This window comes from Aureobasidium pullulans (assembly GCF_000721785.1).
Source record: "Aureobasidium pullulans EXF-150 unplaced genomic scaffold scaffold_34, whole genome shotgun sequence".
NCBI lineage: Eukaryota > Fungi > Ascomycota > Dothideomycetes > Dothideales > Saccotheciaceae > Aureobasidium > Aureobasidium pullulans.
Window position 1 is genome coordinate 229,005 of NW_021941054.1, and position 18,870 is coordinate 247,874.

The 18,870-nt window shown below is 50.8% G+C and overlaps 8 protein-coding genes across 8 annotated transcripts; 5 read left to right on the forward strand and 3 right to left on the reverse strand.

Moving 5' to 3' along the window:
- Positions 1–442: 442 nt before the first annotated feature.
- Positions 443–1,132, forward strand: M438DRAFT_151155 (uncharacterized protein). The gene is made up of 2 exons (XM_029898970.1): positions 443–817; positions 866–1,132. Exons 1-2 carry the CDS (start codon positions 524–526, stop codon positions 1,067–1,069), a joined length of 498 nt encoding a protein of 165 aa, XP_029755530.1. The 5' UTR covers positions 443–523; the 3' UTR covers positions 1,070–1,132.
- Positions 1,133–1,878: 746 nt separating this feature from the next.
- M438DRAFT_306592 (chorismate synthase) lies at positions 1,879–3,398 on the forward strand. The gene is made up of 3 exons (XM_029902271.1): positions 1,879–1,943; positions 2,005–2,366; positions 2,419–3,398. The coding sequence occupies exons 1-3, from the start codon at positions 1,909–1,911 to the stop codon at positions 3,318–3,320; spliced, it is 1,299 nt and encodes a 432-aa protein (XP_029755531.1). The 5' UTR covers positions 1,879–1,908; the 3' UTR covers positions 3,321–3,398.
- On the forward strand, positions 3,286–3,589 carry M438DRAFT_151186 (uncharacterized protein). The gene has a single exon (XM_029898971.1). The coding sequence runs from the start codon at positions 3,389–3,391 to the stop codon at positions 3,551–3,553; it is 165 nt and encodes a 54-aa protein (XP_029755532.1). The 5' UTR covers positions 3,286–3,388; the 3' UTR covers positions 3,554–3,589.
- Positions 3,590–3,885: 296 nt separating this feature from the next.
- Positions 3,886–5,406, forward strand: M438DRAFT_409641 (parasitic phase-specific protein PSP-1; the record flags this gene model as incomplete). Its single annotated transcript, XM_029910026.1, has 4 exons — positions 3,886–3,903; positions 4,160–4,424; positions 4,486–5,056; positions 5,129–5,406. 4 exons carry the CDS (start codon positions 3,886–3,888, stop codon positions 5,286–5,288), a joined length of 1,014 nt encoding a protein of 337 aa, XP_029755533.1. The 3' UTR covers positions 5,289–5,406.
- Positions 5,407–5,700: 294 nt separating this feature from the next.
- Positions 5,701–8,482, reverse strand: M438DRAFT_284105 (uncharacterized protein; the record flags this gene model as incomplete). The annotated part of the gene is made up of 6 exons (XM_029901433.1): positions 5,701–7,397; positions 7,451–7,632; positions 7,690–7,857; positions 7,910–8,201; positions 8,263–8,329; positions 8,384–8,482. 6 exons carry the CDS (start codon positions 8,480–8,482, stop codon positions 5,701–5,703), a joined length of 2,505 nt encoding a protein of 834 aa, XP_029755534.1.
- Positions 8,483–9,460: 978 nt separating this feature from the next.
- On the reverse strand, positions 9,461–11,470 carry M438DRAFT_409643 (aldolase; the record flags this gene model as incomplete). Its single annotated transcript, XM_029910027.1, has 1 exon — positions 9,461–11,470. One exon carries the CDS (start codon positions 11,468–11,470, stop codon positions 9,461–9,463), a length of 2,010 nt encoding a protein of 669 aa, XP_029755535.1.
- A 3,184-nt stretch (positions 11,471–14,654) lies between these two features.
- Positions 14,655–15,713, forward strand: M438DRAFT_283904 (uncharacterized protein; the record flags this gene model as incomplete). The annotated part of the gene is made up of 1 exon (XM_029901420.1): positions 14,655–15,713. One exon carries the CDS (start codon positions 14,655–14,657, stop codon positions 15,711–15,713), a length of 1,059 nt encoding a protein of 352 aa, XP_029755536.1.
- Positions 15,714–17,223: 1,510 nt separating this feature from the next.
- M438DRAFT_378350 (flavo protein) lies at positions 17,224–18,204 on the reverse strand (the record flags this gene model as incomplete). The annotated part of the gene is made up of 1 exon (XM_029908806.1): positions 17,224–18,204. One exon carries the CDS (start codon positions 18,202–18,204, stop codon positions 17,224–17,226), a length of 981 nt encoding a protein of 326 aa, XP_029755537.1.
- Between the last annotated feature and the right edge of the window lie 666 nt (positions 18,205–18,870).

Sequence of the window (18,870 nt, forward strand, 5' to 3'; positions counted from 1 at the left end):
GCTTGCTTTGTGCGTCCATCTGAGTATTTGGCGCTTTGCAATTGAAGATACAGAAGTTTGGATGGTCTTTGTCGCATTGTGTTACACCTGATCATCGATCGGTCCGGATGCCTTAGGTTTTCTCTTCCTTTCCAAAAGATTCAAAGGTTGATCCTGGATGTTTTGGCAGAGTTGTCATCACGTGATTGTGATGATATCTCTAGTCGCAGTGGTTTAGTGGTAAAATTCGTGCTTGCCATGCACGAGCCCCGTGTTCGATTCACGGCTGCGACAGTCCTTTTGTTCTTTTTTGGTTCTTCGAGCATAGTGCTGCTGGCGAAGATGACGCTCTTTTGGTCTTTTGTGCGACGTCTCAAGTAGAGGGTGGAGCTGGGACGTACGTTCGGACCCTGAAGAATTCATGGTGAGGTTCTGAGCTGCCATAAGGAAGTGACATGATTGTTGTTTTCCATGCTAGAGAGAACGGAAGCTCCAAAAATGAAGATTAACGCTGGTCGTGGACATCGTGTCTGATCCCTAATCAATGTCCGGCATCGACGTTCTCAAGCAGGTTTGCACAGCTCGTGACTTGTACTGCAATCACAGTGCCTATCGTGGCCGCAAAGAAGCTTGGCACCTGCACTTTCTCCATCTTGCCCGCTTGCAACTCTTCTTTGACAACAACCACCACATTCAAGAGACAAAAACTGCATTCACAATACAGCATCAATCGACGATAATGTTACCCTTCATCATCAACACCACCAACATGCCACTACTCCTTTCTAGGGCAGCACGCACGATTAGGGTTAGAAGTACGATCGTACCGATGACTACCGTAAGCTTAAGATACACTTTACTAGGCTCATCATACTAACCTCTATAGCGATCCCGAACACCCGTACCACTACCTACGATACGACACCATCCTCTATCAACAAGACCACCGTCACCGCTAGCGAAAGCCATAGAAAGGAATTCCCGAATGCTGTACAGAATGCTACAGATGCAGAAACGCAATCATAAGGAGAATGTCGATTACCTAAAGGACCTTATCAAGCTTAAGAGGCAGCGCAAGTTTTGGGCCTAGGCGTCGCTTATAGTGCACTGCCTGTTTTCTGCAGTCTACGCAGCTTTCCTCGTATGGGTGGCTTGGGACCACTTTCTTTACGCCTTATGGACCATCATGATGCCCTGGCCTGAGTGATTCTCTCTTCAAGCATATACTTCGTCAAAGCCACCTGCTGCACCTCCTGGTCCACCTGTTAACCAGACTGGTAGGTGTAAGGGAGCAAGAATATGTCGAACATGGTCAAAGGTCCAGAAGCGAATACCTGCGCGCAGCACTGGTGGAGAGGCTACTGTTATGGACGGGATGCTTGGTAGAAACGCCATTGGTAGACTGGGGAAACCTACAAGACAGTCTGTGGAGAAGTAGGAAAGCTGACGTGTTGGAGAAGGAAGGTCCAACGATCCGAAATGGATGGGTTTTCCAGATAATGCCATGGCGTCTCTGTTTTACGAGATGTCCAGGGAAATTGTTGTCATGGATAATTTATAATGGGTTGCGAGAAAAGATCATCAAATATGCTCGCCAGTGGTTAGATAATCGCTGGAACAGAAGGCTATCGAACAGTTGCAAGGAAGGACCGGCCTTCAGTAAAGAACAGACGCTATGAAATCGAATGAAAGTTGAGAATCAGCAGAAATATATCATGTCCTGATGGTTGATGATGTTTCATGTGTTGTGACGTCGGGCTCGACTCGTTGACGATTTGGAAGCCGAGTCGCTGGACGGCGCCGATCGCGGGCTGGACTTTTTCTGGAGGGATGACTCGGACGAGCAATAACGAGCAATTGATCATTCGCATTTCTCCCTGTCGCTTTGTTTTCTAGGATACAGATTGTTCTTCCACAAGTCCACACATCATGTCGACATTCGGAACGCATTTCAAAGTAACGACGTGCGCTCAACCCCTCATGCTATGACTCTCAACCCCTCCGACTGACCTTGTCTCTATACAGCTATGGCGAGTCGCACTGCCTTAGTGTCGGATGTATCGTCGACGGAGTGCCGCCGGGTATGGAGCTCACCGAGGCCGACATCCAACCTCAGATGACCAGACGTAGACCGGGACAGAGCGCCATCACGACACCACGCAATGAGAAGGACAAGGTCGAGATCCAGTCGGGAACCGAGTTCGGAATCACATTGGGCACCCCCATTGGCATGCGCGTCATGAACGAGAACCAGAGACCCAAGGACTACGGCAACAGCACCATGGACCTGTACCCTCGCCCTAGCCACGCCGACTGGACCTACCTGGAGAAGTACGGTGTCAAGGCTAGCAGTGGAGGTGGCAGAAGCAGTGCGCGTGAGACTATTGGTGAGACTATACCGTTCCAGACTGCTCAGCTTGTATGCTGACACAATCACAGGCCGTGTCGCTGCCGGTGCCATCGCCGAGAAGTACCTCAGACTGGCCCACGGCATCGAGATCGTCGCCTTCACCTCTTCCGTCGGACACGAGCAGCTCTACCCTGCCACCGCAGACCACCCTACCCCCTCTACCAACCCGGAGTTCCTCAAGCTCATCGACGAAATCACGCGCGAGAAGGTCGACGAGTTCCTTCCCGTCCGCTGCCCCGACGACCAAGCCAACGACCGCATGGCCGAATTGATCGCAAAGTACAAGGAGCAGGAGGACAGTATCGGTGGCAACGTCACTTGTGTCATCCGCAACGTGCCCTCTGGTCTGGGTGAGCCCTGCTTCGACAAGATGGAGGCAATGTTGGCCCACGCCATGTTGAGCATTCCTGCCACAAAGGGCTTCGAGATCGGTTCAGGCTTCGGCGGTACAAAGGTCCCTGGTAGCATCCACAACGACCCTTTTATCGTCGCCCCTGCTCCCAAGGGCTCAGCCGCTGCTTCGGGTGCCGCTAAGGCTGGTATCGCTCGCCCTCGTCTGACCACAAAGACCAACAACTCTGGCGGTATCCAGGGCGGTATCACCAACGGTGCTCACATTTACTTCTCTGTCGGCTTCAAGCCTGCTGCCACCATTGGCCAATCGCAGTCTACCGCAACCTACAACGAGACTGAGGGTGTTCTCGAGGCAAAGGGCCGTCACGACCCTTGCGTCGTTCCCCGTGCCATTCCCATCGTTGAGGCCATGGCCGCTCTCGTCATCATGGACGCTTTGATGGCTCAGAACGCTCGCCAGGCCACACGTTCTCTGCTTCCTCCTCTCCCCAACGTCATCTCTGTGCAAGCCGCTCGCCAGGCCGACCAGGCTGCCAAGGAGGAGCAGCAGACCATCAATGTCGAGACCAAGAACTAGATCCCCTTTTCGATCGAGCCATTTTGACGCAAAATATGTGGTGTTCGGCGTAAACGAGATATAGAAAAATGCTAGGACAAAAAGGAACGGGCTTCCTTCATGTTATTTTGATTGTTTTCTTGTATAACCTCAATATATTCCCATCCCGCGCTGTGCCTGTTTCCTTCCCTTCCCTAATCTCCTATATCATCTGCGTGTGCTATCGAGTAGATAGAGTAGCTGACCTTCGCTAGAACTGCCATAAGAATGCTAGCTCCGGCCTCTCGATCTCAGCTTGGCAAAACTTTAAATCTGCAAGTTTCAGCCTTATGGTGTCCTTTTATATCTGTTAGCGCTGCGCACAGCTTTCACTGCGGGCCTGCTCATCTCGTTTACGTCTGTCGCCAGCTGCGCAGTCGCAATCGTCTGTCATATCCGCGAACCCTTTGGTGTTCTCGGCCCACGAATGACGGTAATTGAAGGGAGAACAAACGGTCGACACTGGGGCAGCGCTGTCTTTTTGTCGTATATCGTTCCGCTATGCGGCATGAAGTAGTCTTGCTATCTGCCGTTATATTCCTCGGACATGGCACTTTGGGATATAGTATGTAGGCTGCCCTTGTGATAGCTCTTTCCTTGACTCCTAGATGATTTGGTCTCGATACATCGCATTACGGTAAGAACGATCGACTGCCAGTTCATTGAGTCATGCTATGTGCTGCTGAACTTCCTCGTCACCACTGTCTTTCTCGTCTTTGATTCTTGTCATCGTCCTTTTTTCAATTACGATATTTTCTTCAACGTCACCGAGAGAACAATCCGATTCTATCTTACCTTCCTTCAACTACGACTTATCGCAGCCGACAAGAGGCCTTATAGCCCACAAGATGTCCATTTCACCAGCCATGTTCGCTCGAGCAGCAACTCGACCTGAACACTGTACAAAAGACACATGTCCGGCTTCATATTCGATCTATGGATACGCACCGAATCTCGGCGCTAATGCCTTCTTTGTCGCCATCTTCGCCATCAGTTGCTTGACCTTCTGCTACCAAGCACGATTATATCGCAAATGGCTCGGCTTCTCCATCGCCATGATCCTAGGCACAGCACTTGAAAGTGTTGGTAAGTCAATAACCACTTTTATAGCACCTCTCCGCCAACTAGCAACTAACCATATATCCAGGCTATGGCTCTCGCCTAATGCTCTCTGCCGACCCTTTCTCCGCTACAGGCTTCAAACTAAACATCGTCCTCCTGACCTTCGCGCCCGCCTTCCTAACAGCAGGCATTTACCTCCTCCTCAAACATCTGACCCTTTCCCTAAACCCACGCCTCTCACCCTTGAAACCATCCCTCTACACACCCATCTTCGTCTCCTGCGATCTAGCAGCCATAATCCTCCAAGGAGCCGGCGGCGCAATCTCCGCCGCCGCAGCAAACGGCACGAACAAGAAACTCCTAGATCTAGGCGTCAATGTCATGATCGCCGGTCTTTCCAGCCAAGTGGTTACTCTGGCGATTTTTGCAATACTCGCTGGTGTGTTTTTCTTCCGCATAGCAGGTGCTAGAGATACATTGGAACCTCATGCCGGTCATCTCTGGCAAGCGAGTGGATTCCGCATGTTTGTCATTTCTGCAATCTTGGCATTCGTGTTTATTTTTGTACGATGTGCTTATCGGATTGCCGAGTTGAAGGATGGATGGGGTTCTCCCATCATGCGAAGGGAAAACGAATTCATCATTTTGGATTCCGTGTAAGTTTTTTCCGACTCTTGTCTTTACTTTCCTGCAAGGGGTTCTTTTGCTGACAATGATTGATGGGATAGTATGATTTCTGTCGCGGCGGTGTTGCTTAATATCTTCCATCCTGGTAGATGTTTTAGGCAGAATCTCAATGAGACGGCTGTGGATCTTTCGACTCTCGATCAGAAGGATGGGGATGAGGAGAGTATACAAGTTTATGCGCTGTCCAAAGCACATGCTTGAGTGGATGGCACCGACAGACCTGACACAGAGAAAGAAGAATCGATGTAACCTGTAGAAAAACCCCCAGCGACAGGAACCAGCCATATAGCGAGGCGTTTACGGTGTAGAAAGATTCAGGTCTAGATGTCAAAACGTGTGTTTAGAATTCCACAAGATAATGGCGTACTGTAGGACATTGCATAGACACAATTTCAATTCGAGTGTGTATGGTTTCATGCTCTCCTCACATAATATTCATTCCCTCGCATCAATTATATACATTTATCTCTCCCTCTTCTGTTCTTCGTTTTCCGTCAAACATGATATGAAAATATGAACACACCCCATGATACGCCACTTGTTTACAAGTACTGATGCATGCATACTATACAAATTCAACCGACACTTTTCTTTCGTCACACATTGGCTTTCGTCATCCTTGTCCGCCATTCGAACTCAAGAAGAAGTCCAAATCGCTGGGTCCTCCATGCCCGGTTTGTTCGTTCTCGGCCAATTGTTCTAGCAGACTCATGAATGGATCTTTGTCTCCTTCTGTATTGACGCTGCCATTCGCCGACATTCCTCCTGGCGTCTGTTGATCGAACACAGCTGTATGGTTTTGTCCAGGGATACTGAACAGATTATCGAATTGTGCCGGGTTGAGATTTGGGTCTGATGGAAGAGAGAGGTGAGATTGCCATGGTGAGAAGGAAAAGGATGGCGAAAGCGGATTTTGCGAAAACGTCTGGTTTTCATCTGCCGCTGAGGTGTGAGGTGGCTGAGCAGCAGCCGGTGAAGTCAACGGATTATTCGTGAAATCCGGATGTGGTGATAGAGGATTTAGTGCCGGGTCGTTTATCACGGCGGGAAGGTTTGGAGGGCTGGTGCTTAACGCATCGTTGGTCCGTCGACGTTTGCGACTTGCTGTGGAGACATGGCGGTCGTTGTTCATATGACTAGATGGCTTGGCGGTTGCCGTAGCGGAGGGTGATATTGAGGGACCACCCTGAGCTTGGGATGTCCATTGCCAGGTATTGGTGCTGCCGTTGGTGTTGTTATAGGCATTGTATGCCGGCAGACTCTCGTGCAGAGCTTCGACCGTAATGTCAGTGAATGTAATGTGCGCTCCATCAATGAACTGTCCAGGATATCGGTCAAAGAAATCTTCCATCTGGAAGACAGGCGAGAAACGCATGGGGTTGGTGGCTAGCGATTTCACCAGCTGGGAATGACAGCCATAGACTGTCTGCAACGTCTCTCGTTGATGCTGAACTCCGGCCCAGATGATGCGCATTTCTGATAGCTGGGACATTTCTTTGGAAAGAAATTCAGCACTGCGAGTAAAAACGTCGCCTTCTCGGCTGGGGTAGTGTGCACCATGCACGTGAATAGTTCCAGCAGTGCAAAGACAATAACCGACAAAGGCAGGCCAATCTGTGATGGACGAATGCTTGCCTATTTCCGTCAATTCTGAAATGGCATTGGCATGCAAGAAACAGAGATTTGTGGCTTCGATCTGCCATGATTGATGCTGGCCAGTCCCAGAAAGTTCGGTCAAGTCAATAGGCAGGAAAGGACGATATATCAGACAGTGGATCAGATGATAGACCAACTTGCTCAAGACCAATGTCTGGCTTTCTGTCTGACCGAACAGTGTCTCTATCGACAAGAATGCATCTTGGGCGCCTGAAGCCCAAGTGTCCAGATCTTGTCGGATCTTGGATAGATTGGACTGAGCGTGCCATGGGAAATGCGAGTCGCCTTTAACACCGCCTGCGGCAAGGTAGCGATTTGTGATGCCCAGGATTCTTGCAATCTCGATCAACATGGATCCACCACTTTGTTGTAATCTTCCAGGTCCGGAAGACATTGGTAGATTGACTCCGTTAGAAAAGAAGTTGCCCTCGTAAGGTATCGAGGTAGAATCGGATTGCCAACCGGGTAATCGTAGGAATATGGCCTCGTCTGCGATAAGGGAGGGTCGCTTGGATCCCGAGGCAAGGAAACGGTCCATAACGTAGCAGGTCCAGAATAATTTGCGACGTCCCTCTCGTTCGTTCGGTGATATGCGGAGTCCAGCAGGAAGCTCTCGATGCAGGCTGAGGGCGTATGCCATACTGATAGCACTGGCTTTAGGCAGGTCAGCGTTCGAGTCTTGGTACTGTTGGTCGTGGGATACTGACTTAGAAGCATATACGACTTTTTGCCCTTGCCAGCTTGGAAGAAGGCATTCGAGAGTAAGAGCAGGACTTGTACGTTCTCGATGGTCGGATCGTCGATGTCGGTGAGATTGCGAGCACGCACTGCACATTCTTCGCTGTGACGGACTGCAGCGTTGTGTCCACCGAGATGCTGGGGTGCAAACCTGGACTCTGTCAGATCAAGTCCTTTGACCATTTCCTAGCGCAAGTTCGAGACGCACCGAGCAGTGACGGCGTGGATGGCGTTGATGACGCTTGGAGGCAATTGGCCAGTCTGCCATCTTTGACGAGTCGCGGCCTCATCAAGAATATAGTATGGCTTGCTGTGTATTCGCGTGAAGTAGGCATCGAGTAGGGTATTGTTCTGGAGAGCGGATGGCGCTTGTTGGCTAACTTGGCACTCAGCACAGCTTCACAGAATCGGCAGTCACGAATCCTCACCGCACGAATTGTTCAGGGAAGCCTATGCTTGGATGACGCTGTGGGGGTTGCGGTCGTGGTTGCTGCGTTGGCTGTGTTTCGGCTGCCGGTGGAACAGCATCTGGCGGAGTAAGGGCGTTCTTCGTCGGCTTCTTGTCCACTGCATCTCTCACGCTTTCCGCAATTGTCACCTCTTGTGTGTTGTCGTCCGGATCTTTCCCTTCATCTTTCAATCGCTTTTCCAATCCATTGACGCGTTTCAGCAATGCTTCGAGCACGTCGGTTTTCGGGCCTCGTTTCTTGGGAACCGCATCTGTGCAGGAGGACGAGTCAGTCTCGATGAATTGTTGTAAGAGGAAGGGACCAGTTCTGACCATAGATGCAGTCACAGTTGAAGACTTGGCAGGCCTCACAAGACGGTCGCAGACGGTTACACTTGATCTTTGCCGAGTCTGAGTCTTTTGCGCGTACGTGTAATCATCATCTCGGACACACCTTTCTCTTGCGACAACTCTTGCAGTTCATGGCTTCCTTTGGTTCGTGGCTCGAACGTCGCACTGGAAGACGGTCTATACCAATCTGTGGCCGAGACATTGCAGTGATCCGATGACACAATGACTACCGGCTCTGCTCCAACGAGATATGTATAGAGAGTTCCTCATGCCAGCACTCTTTCGAGTGACAACGTCCGGGGTGCTATGGCGAGAAGGTGAGGAGGGGACAACGCGCAGCCCTTCTGCGTCTGAAGAAATGCTGACGATCACGAACGTTGGAAGAGGTAGGTGGATAGATAGGTGACTCGGTATGGGGTTAGGAAGGTTCTCGGGTGCGCTGTGACTCCCGGATCTCGAGCTTCAACTTCTAGCCCCAGGGTCACGCCCCGTGGTAGCGGAGGCCATGTTAGAGCGGGGAACGCTGCATGCGAACGGCGCCGCCTTTCAAATCGCTATATTGAATCGATCAACATCCACGAGGCCATCCTCGTGTCCACCTACTGCTTTCACTACACACCCGCCTTCTATCGCCCCTGTGCATACTGCAGAACCTCATTCATTCGCTCGAGTCCACAGGTGTGATGCAAACACATCCCCAGACTCGGCTCGAATCTTGTTCAAAGATCGATGAGCAAGCAGCCGAGATGACCGTCTCCGCACACGAGCTTCGGGCCCACTTGTTCCATCATTCTAGCCCTAACACCTCGGTTAATTTCTTGCTTTGGGTCCAGCGTCTCAATATGCAGAAGACGCCATCATGGATGCCGCCTTTTCCATGAGCACATGACTGCTAGAATTTTCCGTTCTATCTGTGGTCAGCTTGGAGTGGACGGATGGTATGGTCAGGAGACAAGTGATCAAGGCGTGGTAGACAGGTTTTCGTTAGGGTGATGGACACTTCATCTGATTCTCCAAGATGAGCTCTATGCATCAGCCTCCCTTCGCTGCCATGAACCGGAGTGAGTCTCGTCGGCTCAAATACACGGTAGGAGATAAAGAAATAGAAGAAAACAAAAAATGTCAAGCCCAGAGTATTAACTGGCGCCCAAACGCCCAGCAATATGCAATCATCAATCCATCAGTAGATGCTTCGCCCAGCTGCAAGCCGCACAAAATCATAGGGGACGTTCTGTCCCACCAGAAGCCTCAAAGTCTCGACTGTAGTCCACGCATTGACATCAGCAATACCATATGCAGCCCAGCCTTGTGTTTGCGCGAGCGCGACTGGATCTCCTTTTCGAGGTCCGTTGCTCAGGTCAAGGAAGACCTTTGCTGCTCTTCGCTGCTCTTGTTTGTGGCTTCCGTAGTGTTTCAGTAAAGGCGATACCAAGAGTGACTTGTCTGCTCGGAGTGCTGAGATGATGACAGATGGCTGCTCAACTTTCTTGACGTCTTCCAGTCCTCTGAAAGGCGTGACAAACCCAGAGAGCGGCCCTTGGACCTTGAAGCCAATAGTATAGATGGGTCCGATATTGAGACTGCGGAGAGCAAATATCGCCGCTGCTGCTTGTGACTCTTGACTCGCGAGCAGTAAGGCAGCCTGTCCACTATACGCTGAGGGAACAAAATCTCTGCAAAGGGTAGCTCGTATTCCTTTCCATGTGGCGTTGTCGCCTACAAGACTCGATTTGGTACCATCTGAAGAAGCTACCACTGTGTCAATCTGGCCAATTGAAGCAGCTGCGTCAGATATTGAAGGTAGGCAAGGAGCTGATGCGGCGATGGGCGGGTTGATGAAAGCACCTCCAAAATGCGGTACCTTGACCACTGTAGCGAGTCCGTCCTGGGTACTTTGTTCCACGCAGACAAGTTGGTGCGGTAGGCTCAGTTCGTTGATGCACTTTTCGAAGAACATGGCCTGGCCAGTGGCCCTCATGCTACCAAAACAGTACATGTCAAGTTTCGGCATCTGGCCCATAGAATGGAGGGCAGAATTAATTTCAGCAGCGCTGAGTTGTCCTGGTGCGGCGATGATGGGCAACAGCGGATGTGTGATTGGCGTGAAGATCTTGTTCAGCGCTCTAGACAGCTGGCCCATGGGACCCATGTTGAGACCAGAGAAGGGCGGGTAGGGGTAAGTGCTTTGAATAATGGAGCGGAAGTATTCCAATTCATAGTTCTCCTGCATGGTGCTGACCAGAGCAATCATCTTGACCACGTCTCCATACACTGCACCTTGTTCAAACAATCTCTGAGCGTCGGGCGAAGTCCATTTGAAATTACCAGAGAAGTCGTGGAAGGCCGATATGATTTTGCTATTACCCTTCTGAGAGGCTAGCTTGCGTCTAATGTCTTCAGGAAGCCAGAGTTCGACATCGATGTACTCACAGCCCCACTGGACGGCGCGATACAAGTAGTCATAGAACAAGTTGGGGTCGTCCATGGGGAAACGTCCATTCTCCTTCGTACAGCGAGTTGTGAATATTATAGGTAATTCTGTTCGCTGACGCAGGGTCATCAATTGCTCGCCCACGTACTGCAAGCTTGGTATGTCGCTGACAGAGCCATCGGACTTGGTCTCTTTCAATAAGTCGACACGGATCTCTATGGCGTCGGCACCGACAGAGAGAATGTCGAGATTCGGTAGGGCGGCGTGGACGTCGGGGAAGGTAGTAGAGATTAAAGTCGTCTTTGCTTTCTTCGCAAGGTCCTTATGAGGGTTGATCTGACCTAGGATGAAGGAGAGAAATCTAGCCAGGTCTCTCCTCAAGAAGGGTTTTGTCGTGTACAGGTATTCGTAGTCGCAGATGGACGATCGAGAGCCAACGGCAGGATTGCGGTCGTCTAGGCAGTGGGTGGCCAAGATGGTGCTAGAGCCACGCCATCTCTGAACTTGGGAGAGGTCGTGGGCATCGGAGACACCAATGACAGTACCCTCAACGGGGCAAGGCTCATTGTCTCCAGGACTGACCAGACGCCACTGTTGGCCCAACACGCCGGCTATTTCTGCAACAATCTGCTCTTGATTTCGTTCATACAGCACCAGAATACTCGGCTCCTCATGACCACGGACTTCCTCGACAGCGACGATGGGCCTTGGTTTCGTGAATGACATGGTCGACGTCTCGACCTGGACTCTGGTAGCCATGGATGGCTCGGCTCTGCGGGCCTGTCTCTTGAGCAAAGGTCGTCAAGAGACGATGGATGGATGAGGCGGGCTGGTGGGGAAGCGGGTCAGGACGTATAGATGGAAAGGCGAAGACGATTGAGCGACGATGGTAAAGGAAGGAGCGGCACCACTAGGTTGCTTCCCATGTCTTCGTGCAGCCAAGTATAGGTAGGCAGGAGCAGTCCAGAGGACGGAAGATTAACGGAGAGAATCGCGATATCGAGTCGAAGCGGCCAGACAAGGATAGGCGTCCGTCATGCGCGGCAAATCTGACCTGGAGACGTCGAAACAGAAGATCTCACCGTCCACCTCGCCGTCTCGAGCTCCATCCCGCATTGTGACTTTGTTACCCCTCGGCCTTACCAAAACGTTCCCCAGTCGAGCGGGAAAATCCCCACAATCATTCCGCCAATCATACGCAACCTTGCATTTACACGGATCCGCTGCTTTTTGTTTCCGCTCCTCGTGCACCTGTCAGCATTCTCCCTCCTTTTATCCAATATGCACCAAGACTGTGCCATCTTATCACTTTTTGCGTATGCTGCCATGTCCCGGTAATCCTCTATACCACCACGGGCGAGTTCGGCCGACATATAAAGCATTGTGTCCTTTATAGGTCGAGTCTCATCTTACAAGTTGCGACTGCGCTTTTCTCTGCGGATCTTCCATTTAGCCAATAACTGGGGCGACGTTTGTTACAGTACTGCCGAGGACATCAAGGTGCGGAGCATGCACCGGAAACAGAACATCCGTCTTTATTCCACCATTTACTGTCCTCATGAGCACGAAATTCCCCCAGCTAGATCACAACAATCGTCAACGCCGAGATGGAAAAATCGTGAGCGATGCGACCGAAAGCTCTTGGTAGTATTGGATGTACTATCGCCAAGTGTAACTCAGAGTCAGCATTTCACCGCCTACGAGCTCAGCCTCATTACTCCGGACGCGGCATCCACCACATACATCGATGTTTGCTGCGTCTTATCAAAACCACATGCGAAATTCTGTCTCACGACCGTCCCATTGCAGCAGATGCCGCAAGAATTAGAATCCACGAATGGTCTACGCTTATCGCAGTGCATGATGGCGGGCCACTGAGAAAGATAAGTATTCTTCTTTCTTTTTCTGCATATCACTGGATCACTGGATCCTCGCCAGTCATATCGAAGAGCCAGGCCGTGACTTGATTTCGATTTCGCAGTCGACGAGACCAAATCAGACGTAATTGTCCCGACATTAGCCACAGTATTGGAAGGGTTATCGACCCATGAGCAGAGTTGTTTCTCATCAGCTCAAGTGTCGAGCTCAGCAAATGTCATGAGAATCGTCGGCGTCACCAAAACAAAGAATACCCTGATCAAGGATTCAGGCCATCAGGTGTTGTTGATCCAGAGACGCGCCTGAACAGATCACGTCCTGTCGACAGACTGGTTGCTATTATCCACTCGGCAAAATCATGATTTGGCATCGTGAGGCCGTCTCTCATGACTTCGTTTCATCTTTTCTGGACTTTCAAGGCCACCCGTATCCATACGTGCTAATTATCGAGGGTAACTTGGTATGGTTGCAGGTATCGCTGCTACGAACATCACAGTAACTAATAGATGTTTCCACCGTTGAATTTTGCCAGACCTCTTCTAGTTTGATCGAAGAAGCACTAAGCACGTTGGGATGGCTAGACGATATGGTGAATTGGTGAGCACGTTTACTCCAACTCCTTTATATTAAAGAGGACGAACTGGCCCCTAGACCCATAATACCGATAAAATTCAGGTCCGGAATTTGTTGCCTACAGCATGTCGTCCCCATGGCGAAGATCCAAGCACCTCATTTCCAGCAGATCGATCATGTTTTATACGCAACACAGTCAGTCATGTTGGCCGAGATTATGGTCAGATCTGGAGTACTGGTGGGTATTGCTGGGCGAAACAAGGACGGGGCAGGTCAATGAGGCCACGAGTTGTCGGAAGCTTTGGCAGATTGCGGCCTGAAGAGGAGGATTCTGACAGCTCACGCTGCTGCGAGGCTCTGTTGGCGGTCCGCGGGTCTTGCGCTCGGCATTGATGAGCGTTCTACGTACAGGACTAGTTGCAGGCCGTTGCATCTTTGTCCGACATGCAAACATGAGCAACATGTTCGATAACGCAACAGAATCGCTGCATGTTGCGACGCCTCGTACCGGTGTGTTCGAGACCTTCTTTGTCCGTAAACACTTCGAGACCCGGGAAACGAACCAACACCCCGGCTCATGCTAAGATGACGACTGATAATTGGCTTCCTTTGTGGTTTCTACAGTAGTGCCAATGTGCCACACGCCGGGATCAGACAGCCGAAATCATCAGATCGGCGCAGAAAGGCCGACGAGAAATTTTGTTGTTGGTTGAGGGCAAGCCAGCCAAGGAGCGCCAAAGGAAATGAGGTGCTGCTCCGATTTTCAGCCATCGACAAGGTCCGGAGAACTAAACAGCGCAACAGAGTTGGGGGTTGCTATATTTTCATCTTGACAGTTGCTGAATATCCTCCAACAGTACAAAAATAGGGGGCTCTGCGACACGATAACCCTAAGTTAGGGAATATATACTCTTCGAAACCGAACGGCGGTCGCAGTGTATCGCGAAAAAGCCGGGCAAAGGGTCTGTAGAAGTTTGTCAAAGCTGCACGCTGTCAGGTACCCGTTCAGGAACAAGCGATAGGGGGCCGCGCTAAGCGGAGATCGCCACGCTAGCTGGTCCATCCAACAACGGTCTGATTCGATGAAACGCAACCTTGGCCGCAGACTGCGTCCTGCACTACACCCGTAGATTGAATGTGATTATGGTTTGCTGCAGGGTATGATAGATTGTAGGTGAAGAACTCGTGCACCGGTGTGCCACACGGGCATTCTGAATCGCCTTTTCTCACGCGCTTCCCCATCGCTTCTCCTACTTCTTCCTCACCCTCAAGACTACCAAGCGTTTCTCGTCCGGTCCTCACGTCTCTTTCAGACACCACACTCTTTTTCACCACCAGTCACTCTTTGATTGTTTGCTTTGAGCGCGGAATTGATTTCTTGCCTCCACATTCACTCCACCACAGCACATCCAGCATTACCACGAGTTCTCACGACTTCGACGTTGCAATCGCTTCCTAAACGGTCCTACCTACTCCAAGACATATCATCATCATGCACTTCAGCTCCTCCCTCATGGCCGCAGCCTTGGCTGTCGGTGCCAACGCCCAGTACAAGCGCCAGGACTACGGCAACTTCAACCAGACCTCTTCTGCTGCTGCCTTCAGCTACGCTCCCATCGAGAGCTCCAGCTCTGTCGTCGCCCCTGTCGGCACTGCTGCTTCCTCCTCGGTCGCTCCCGTTGTCCCTCTCTCCACTAGTGTTGAGGCCTCTTCGGTTGCCATTCCCCTCTCCACTGGCGCATACGAGTCTTCCGCCGCTGCCGCTGAGACCAGCGCTGCTTCCTCTGTTGTCGCTCCTCTGAGCACCGGTGTTTCTGCTTACCCCAGCATCAACACGAACGCTGCTTTCGGAACTGGCGCCTACGGATCTGGTGTGACCTCTGCTCCCTCTGCCGGTGCCACCGGTTACGAGACCACCACCGCCTACACCACCTTCACCACCGATGTGACCCTCACCTACACCATTGGCACTGGATCCACCAAGTCTGTTGTAACCACCACCATCCACAAGACTTCCACCGCCTACCAGACTCAGACTGTCTACGCCACTCCCGCCGCTTCGGCTGGCGCTTCTGGCTACAGCGCTGGTTCTTCGGGCAACAGCAGCGAGTCTGACGTTACCTCGACTACCACCCTCTCGAGCACTAGCACCACCACTAACACCGTCACTGTTTCTCCCACTTCCACTGGCTCTTACCTGAGCTTCTGGGGCGAGAAGGCCGCTGTCACCGGATACGGTTCAAGCTACGGTGCTCCCGGAACTGGCGCCAGCACTACTGACTCTGCTGGCTGCGCCGCTGCCACCACCGTCACCGTTACTGCCTCGGAGACCGTCTACGTTACTCTCGACTCTGCCTTGAGCACCATTGCCAGCAGCACTGCCACCGGTGCCAGCGTTGTCCCCAAGCAGAGCAGCGCCGCTCCCTACTACCCCACCACCTCCGGTGCCGCCAGCTCTTCCAGCTGCGCATCCACTGGCTTCATCACCATCCACAAGCCCTCGGGCGCCTCGGGTGCCGCCTACCCTACCGCTTACCCCACCGCTTACTAGATCTGTCTAGCAAGTGCCCGCTCTGCTGAGCTGTAACGACCCCAATCCGGCATTGATGAACCCCCCTCCTTCAACCTCAAAAACACGCTCGCACTCGCATGTGTACGCATTATCTCTTGGATGTTCTGGATAGAGATGTAAACCGTCTTGCTCCTCATATCCATTAGGATATCTATTGTCTATTTGCGCTTTTGACTTTTTTCTTCACAATTTATTCGTCCCCACCCTGAGGGTTTAGCATCGCGATCTAGAAAGGGCTGGGCTCTTTTACTGTTATTTGATTGTTTTGTTTTCTGTCTATACCCTTTCAATCGTATTTGGATGATTCCAACCCGTACTCGCTCACGCAGTTCTGGGCGTCCTTGTTTACGAAAACCTTTTTGCTCCTTTTCCCTGTTGATACTGGAATTTTGATGTGTTGTCTTTTTCCTTTTGTATGTTGTTGATTTTGTTTTCCTTTGTTCACAAAACAGAAGAGGAGGGAAATACCAGAAGCGACAGGCGCTTGATCAAGGGGCCTTTTGTTTTCCTTTTCACTCTCCAACGATCACTGTTCAGAGCAATGGGCGAATATGTATACAGCTTACAAAGGAAGAAAATATCTCTCTGTTGTCATCAGCACACTCCCCGTCCAGATCTTCCTCTACCGCTTTCCAACTGCATCCTCCGTACTTGACCAGCAAACTTCAGGATAAAACACACCTCCACGTTTCATTACAACCTCACCTCTCACCTCCAAAATCCTTAGACGATCACAATCTTGCCCTCTCCGAACTCTATCCCTCCTTCCAAGTTTCACATTTACAAACCACACCCACCACTAATCGATAAGGCAAGGGCAAAGACAAGCGAAAAATCGATTTAGCCATATCCACCTCCCGTCGTATTCGCAATCACCAATCAATAACAACAACAACGCTGCCGATATGATTGCGACAACAACGCAGATGCAGCACCAGGTTTTCCTGAATCCACCGGCTATAACGGCACACACCCCTATACCACGTTACGAACTTTCGCTTGCGTAACACTGCGGTGTTTTTGAGCGAATTCTTTGGGCGGGTTGTAAATGCCGAAATATTGGGTTGTGCATGTGGAAGTGTGTGGTCTTGTGATGTCGTAGGTTGGTGGTATAAGGGGTGATGATTTGGAAGCTGGGATGGGAGTATGCGGCTCTGGTGTGGAAGTTTATTTGGGGGAGCAGGGTTGCCCTCCGGACGGGGGGTCTGCGGGTGTGATTGTTCTTGTTCTGTGCCAATGTTGACTGATATATTGTAAAAATGTTGATCTTGCTTCCGCTTGTTTTTCGAAATGTGCTCCAAAGTCAGGTTAGTGTCAGTGACCGTCGTGGTTTCCCAATTAAAGCGGAATCCACTTCGCTTTGACTTTGGTCTTGGGGCTTTTGGGAGTGACGGTGGTGCAAGACATAGTTGCGTGCGTGAGTTTCATCGCATGATATATTGTTCAGACAATCTATCGATCTAGTTTTCACATACAGAAGATTCGAAAATCATGAGCTCAACTTGTCCTGACTAGGCAAAGTCACCTGCGAAACGACTACCTTCTTCCATTCTTCCTGGCCCTTTTTGATATCAGCTTTCCTAGGCTCATCCCTCTTCGCCCAACTAATGATATCATACGAATGCTGTAGCTTCCCAGCCCATGTCAAACAACTCCACTTCGACTCTTCTTCCCATACGGGGAGTATGTTGCCGTCCTGACTCACAGTCAGATTGCCTCTGGTACCGCAAGTTGTGCAGCCAATTGCATTCTTGCCATGATCAGGCAAAAATTCGATCTTGGAAAGATGGCAGTGCGGACATGCGCCGGCTTCTTCGTCGCCTTGATATGTCGCATCGTCGTAGGACTTGCCGATCTGACTTGCGATGTTTTGTCCCATGCGCTTTGCTCGAGAGATCAGGTCGTCATGCAAACATACAGCTCCGGAGCTTCCCAAATCTTGACCAATGAATTGATCCACGGTTTTTGCATGCAGAGCATAAAACAAAAGATGTAATGTTGGCAGAACCATTGTGAATTGGTCTGGCGTTGATGATCCTCCTACTGCGATGAAGCCCAACACCCGTGGTTTTGAAAGTCTTGGGTCGAGCTTATCAGGGTTGAATGTTTTGCCAAATGTAACGTCGAGAGCTGGACCTCCAATTCTATCCATGAGAAGTTTCAATGCGCCTAGAGGTTGATGGCTGTAGGTAGGTGTTGATACGATGATGGCATCAGCGTCGAGGATAGCTTCGCGAACAGCAGCTCTGTCATCGGGTGCATTGTTGGAAGCGACATTGAGCTTCGAAGCAAGGTCGAAACCAACTGGACTATCTAGAGGTGCTGGATTTGTCGGTATGGAGATTGAGGGAACATGTATCCATGATGTTGTGATGGTAGAGTCGGCTTCGGTAGCTGCTGTCAAGGCAGCTTTGAGCAGGATCTCCGAGTTTCCTGATGGCGTGCCGTTTGCAAGACCGAGAATATGCATTGTCCAGTTTGCTGTTATGAATCAGGTAAATGGACATGAAGAACCAATGTCCACTGCTCAGATATATAAACGTAGTCGAGGAGGGGTTACTGATTTAGCTCGGATGTGCGGTCCAACCCTAAGTTAGGGCTTCGGGATGTGGAGGAACTGTGGTGGGGATATGTCACCCTGCCCTCCCCACAATACTCAATCAACTAAAGCAACCCTCCCCGTGTGCTAAAGTTTGTCACTGACACTGCTGTCAAAATGCACGATGATTTTCGAAAGTAGAGTTAGGTCTAAGGGGTGGGTATCAAATCGTCGCTCTCTATGGCCGACGTGCTCTCTCTCAAAATTATCGTGCATTTTAATGGGTGGAACATGCGCATCGCCGCGGCTTGAGAGTCGAAGTGACAAAGTTTAGCACATGGGGAGGACTGTTCATAGACGTTGAAAGCTCTCGAAACTTTTGGTTCTGCGGCAGAAGTTGTTCGAAGTTGTTGGTGTTGGAAGGCGTATGATGGGTCGGAGATTGATCAAGTGTCTTGAATGTCTGGCTAACAGAGATTTGGAATCATCTTGTAGTCGAATGTGTTTGCAGGAAGTGGCGTTTAGACCACAGCGAAAGAGAATCCTTCCGTAGGATATTGGTCGGCATTCAGGCTTGTATGTATGCACACGCGTTTC

What these genes read in the sequence shown, in the direction of transcription:
- M438DRAFT_151155 (XM_029898970.1), top strand. Translation starts at nt 524, where the DNA reads ATGTCCGGCATCGACGTTCTCAAGCAGGTTTGCACAGCTCGTGACTTG. An exon ending in CGATCGTACCGATGACTACC is followed by an intron (nt 818 to 865) that starts GTAAGCTTAAGA and finishes TAACCTCTATAG; the next exon opens with CGATCCCGAACACCCGTACC.
- M438DRAFT_306592 (XM_029902271.1), top strand. Translation starts at nt 1,909, where the DNA reads ATGTCGACATTCGGAACGCATTTCAAAGTAACGAC. An exon ending in ACGCATTTCAAAGTAACGAC is followed by an intron (nt 1,944 to 2,004) that starts GTGCGCTCAACC and finishes GTCTCTATACAG; the next exon opens with CTATGGCGAGTCGCACTGCC. An exon ending in CAGTGCGCGTGAGACTATTG is followed by an intron (nt 2,367 to 2,418) that starts GTGAGACTATAC and finishes ACACAATCACAG; the next exon opens with GCCGTGTCGCTGCCGGTGCC.
- M438DRAFT_151186 (XM_029898971.1), top strand. Translation starts at nt 3,389, where the DNA reads ATGCTAGGACAAAAAGGAACGGGCTTCCTTCATGTTATTTTGATTGTT.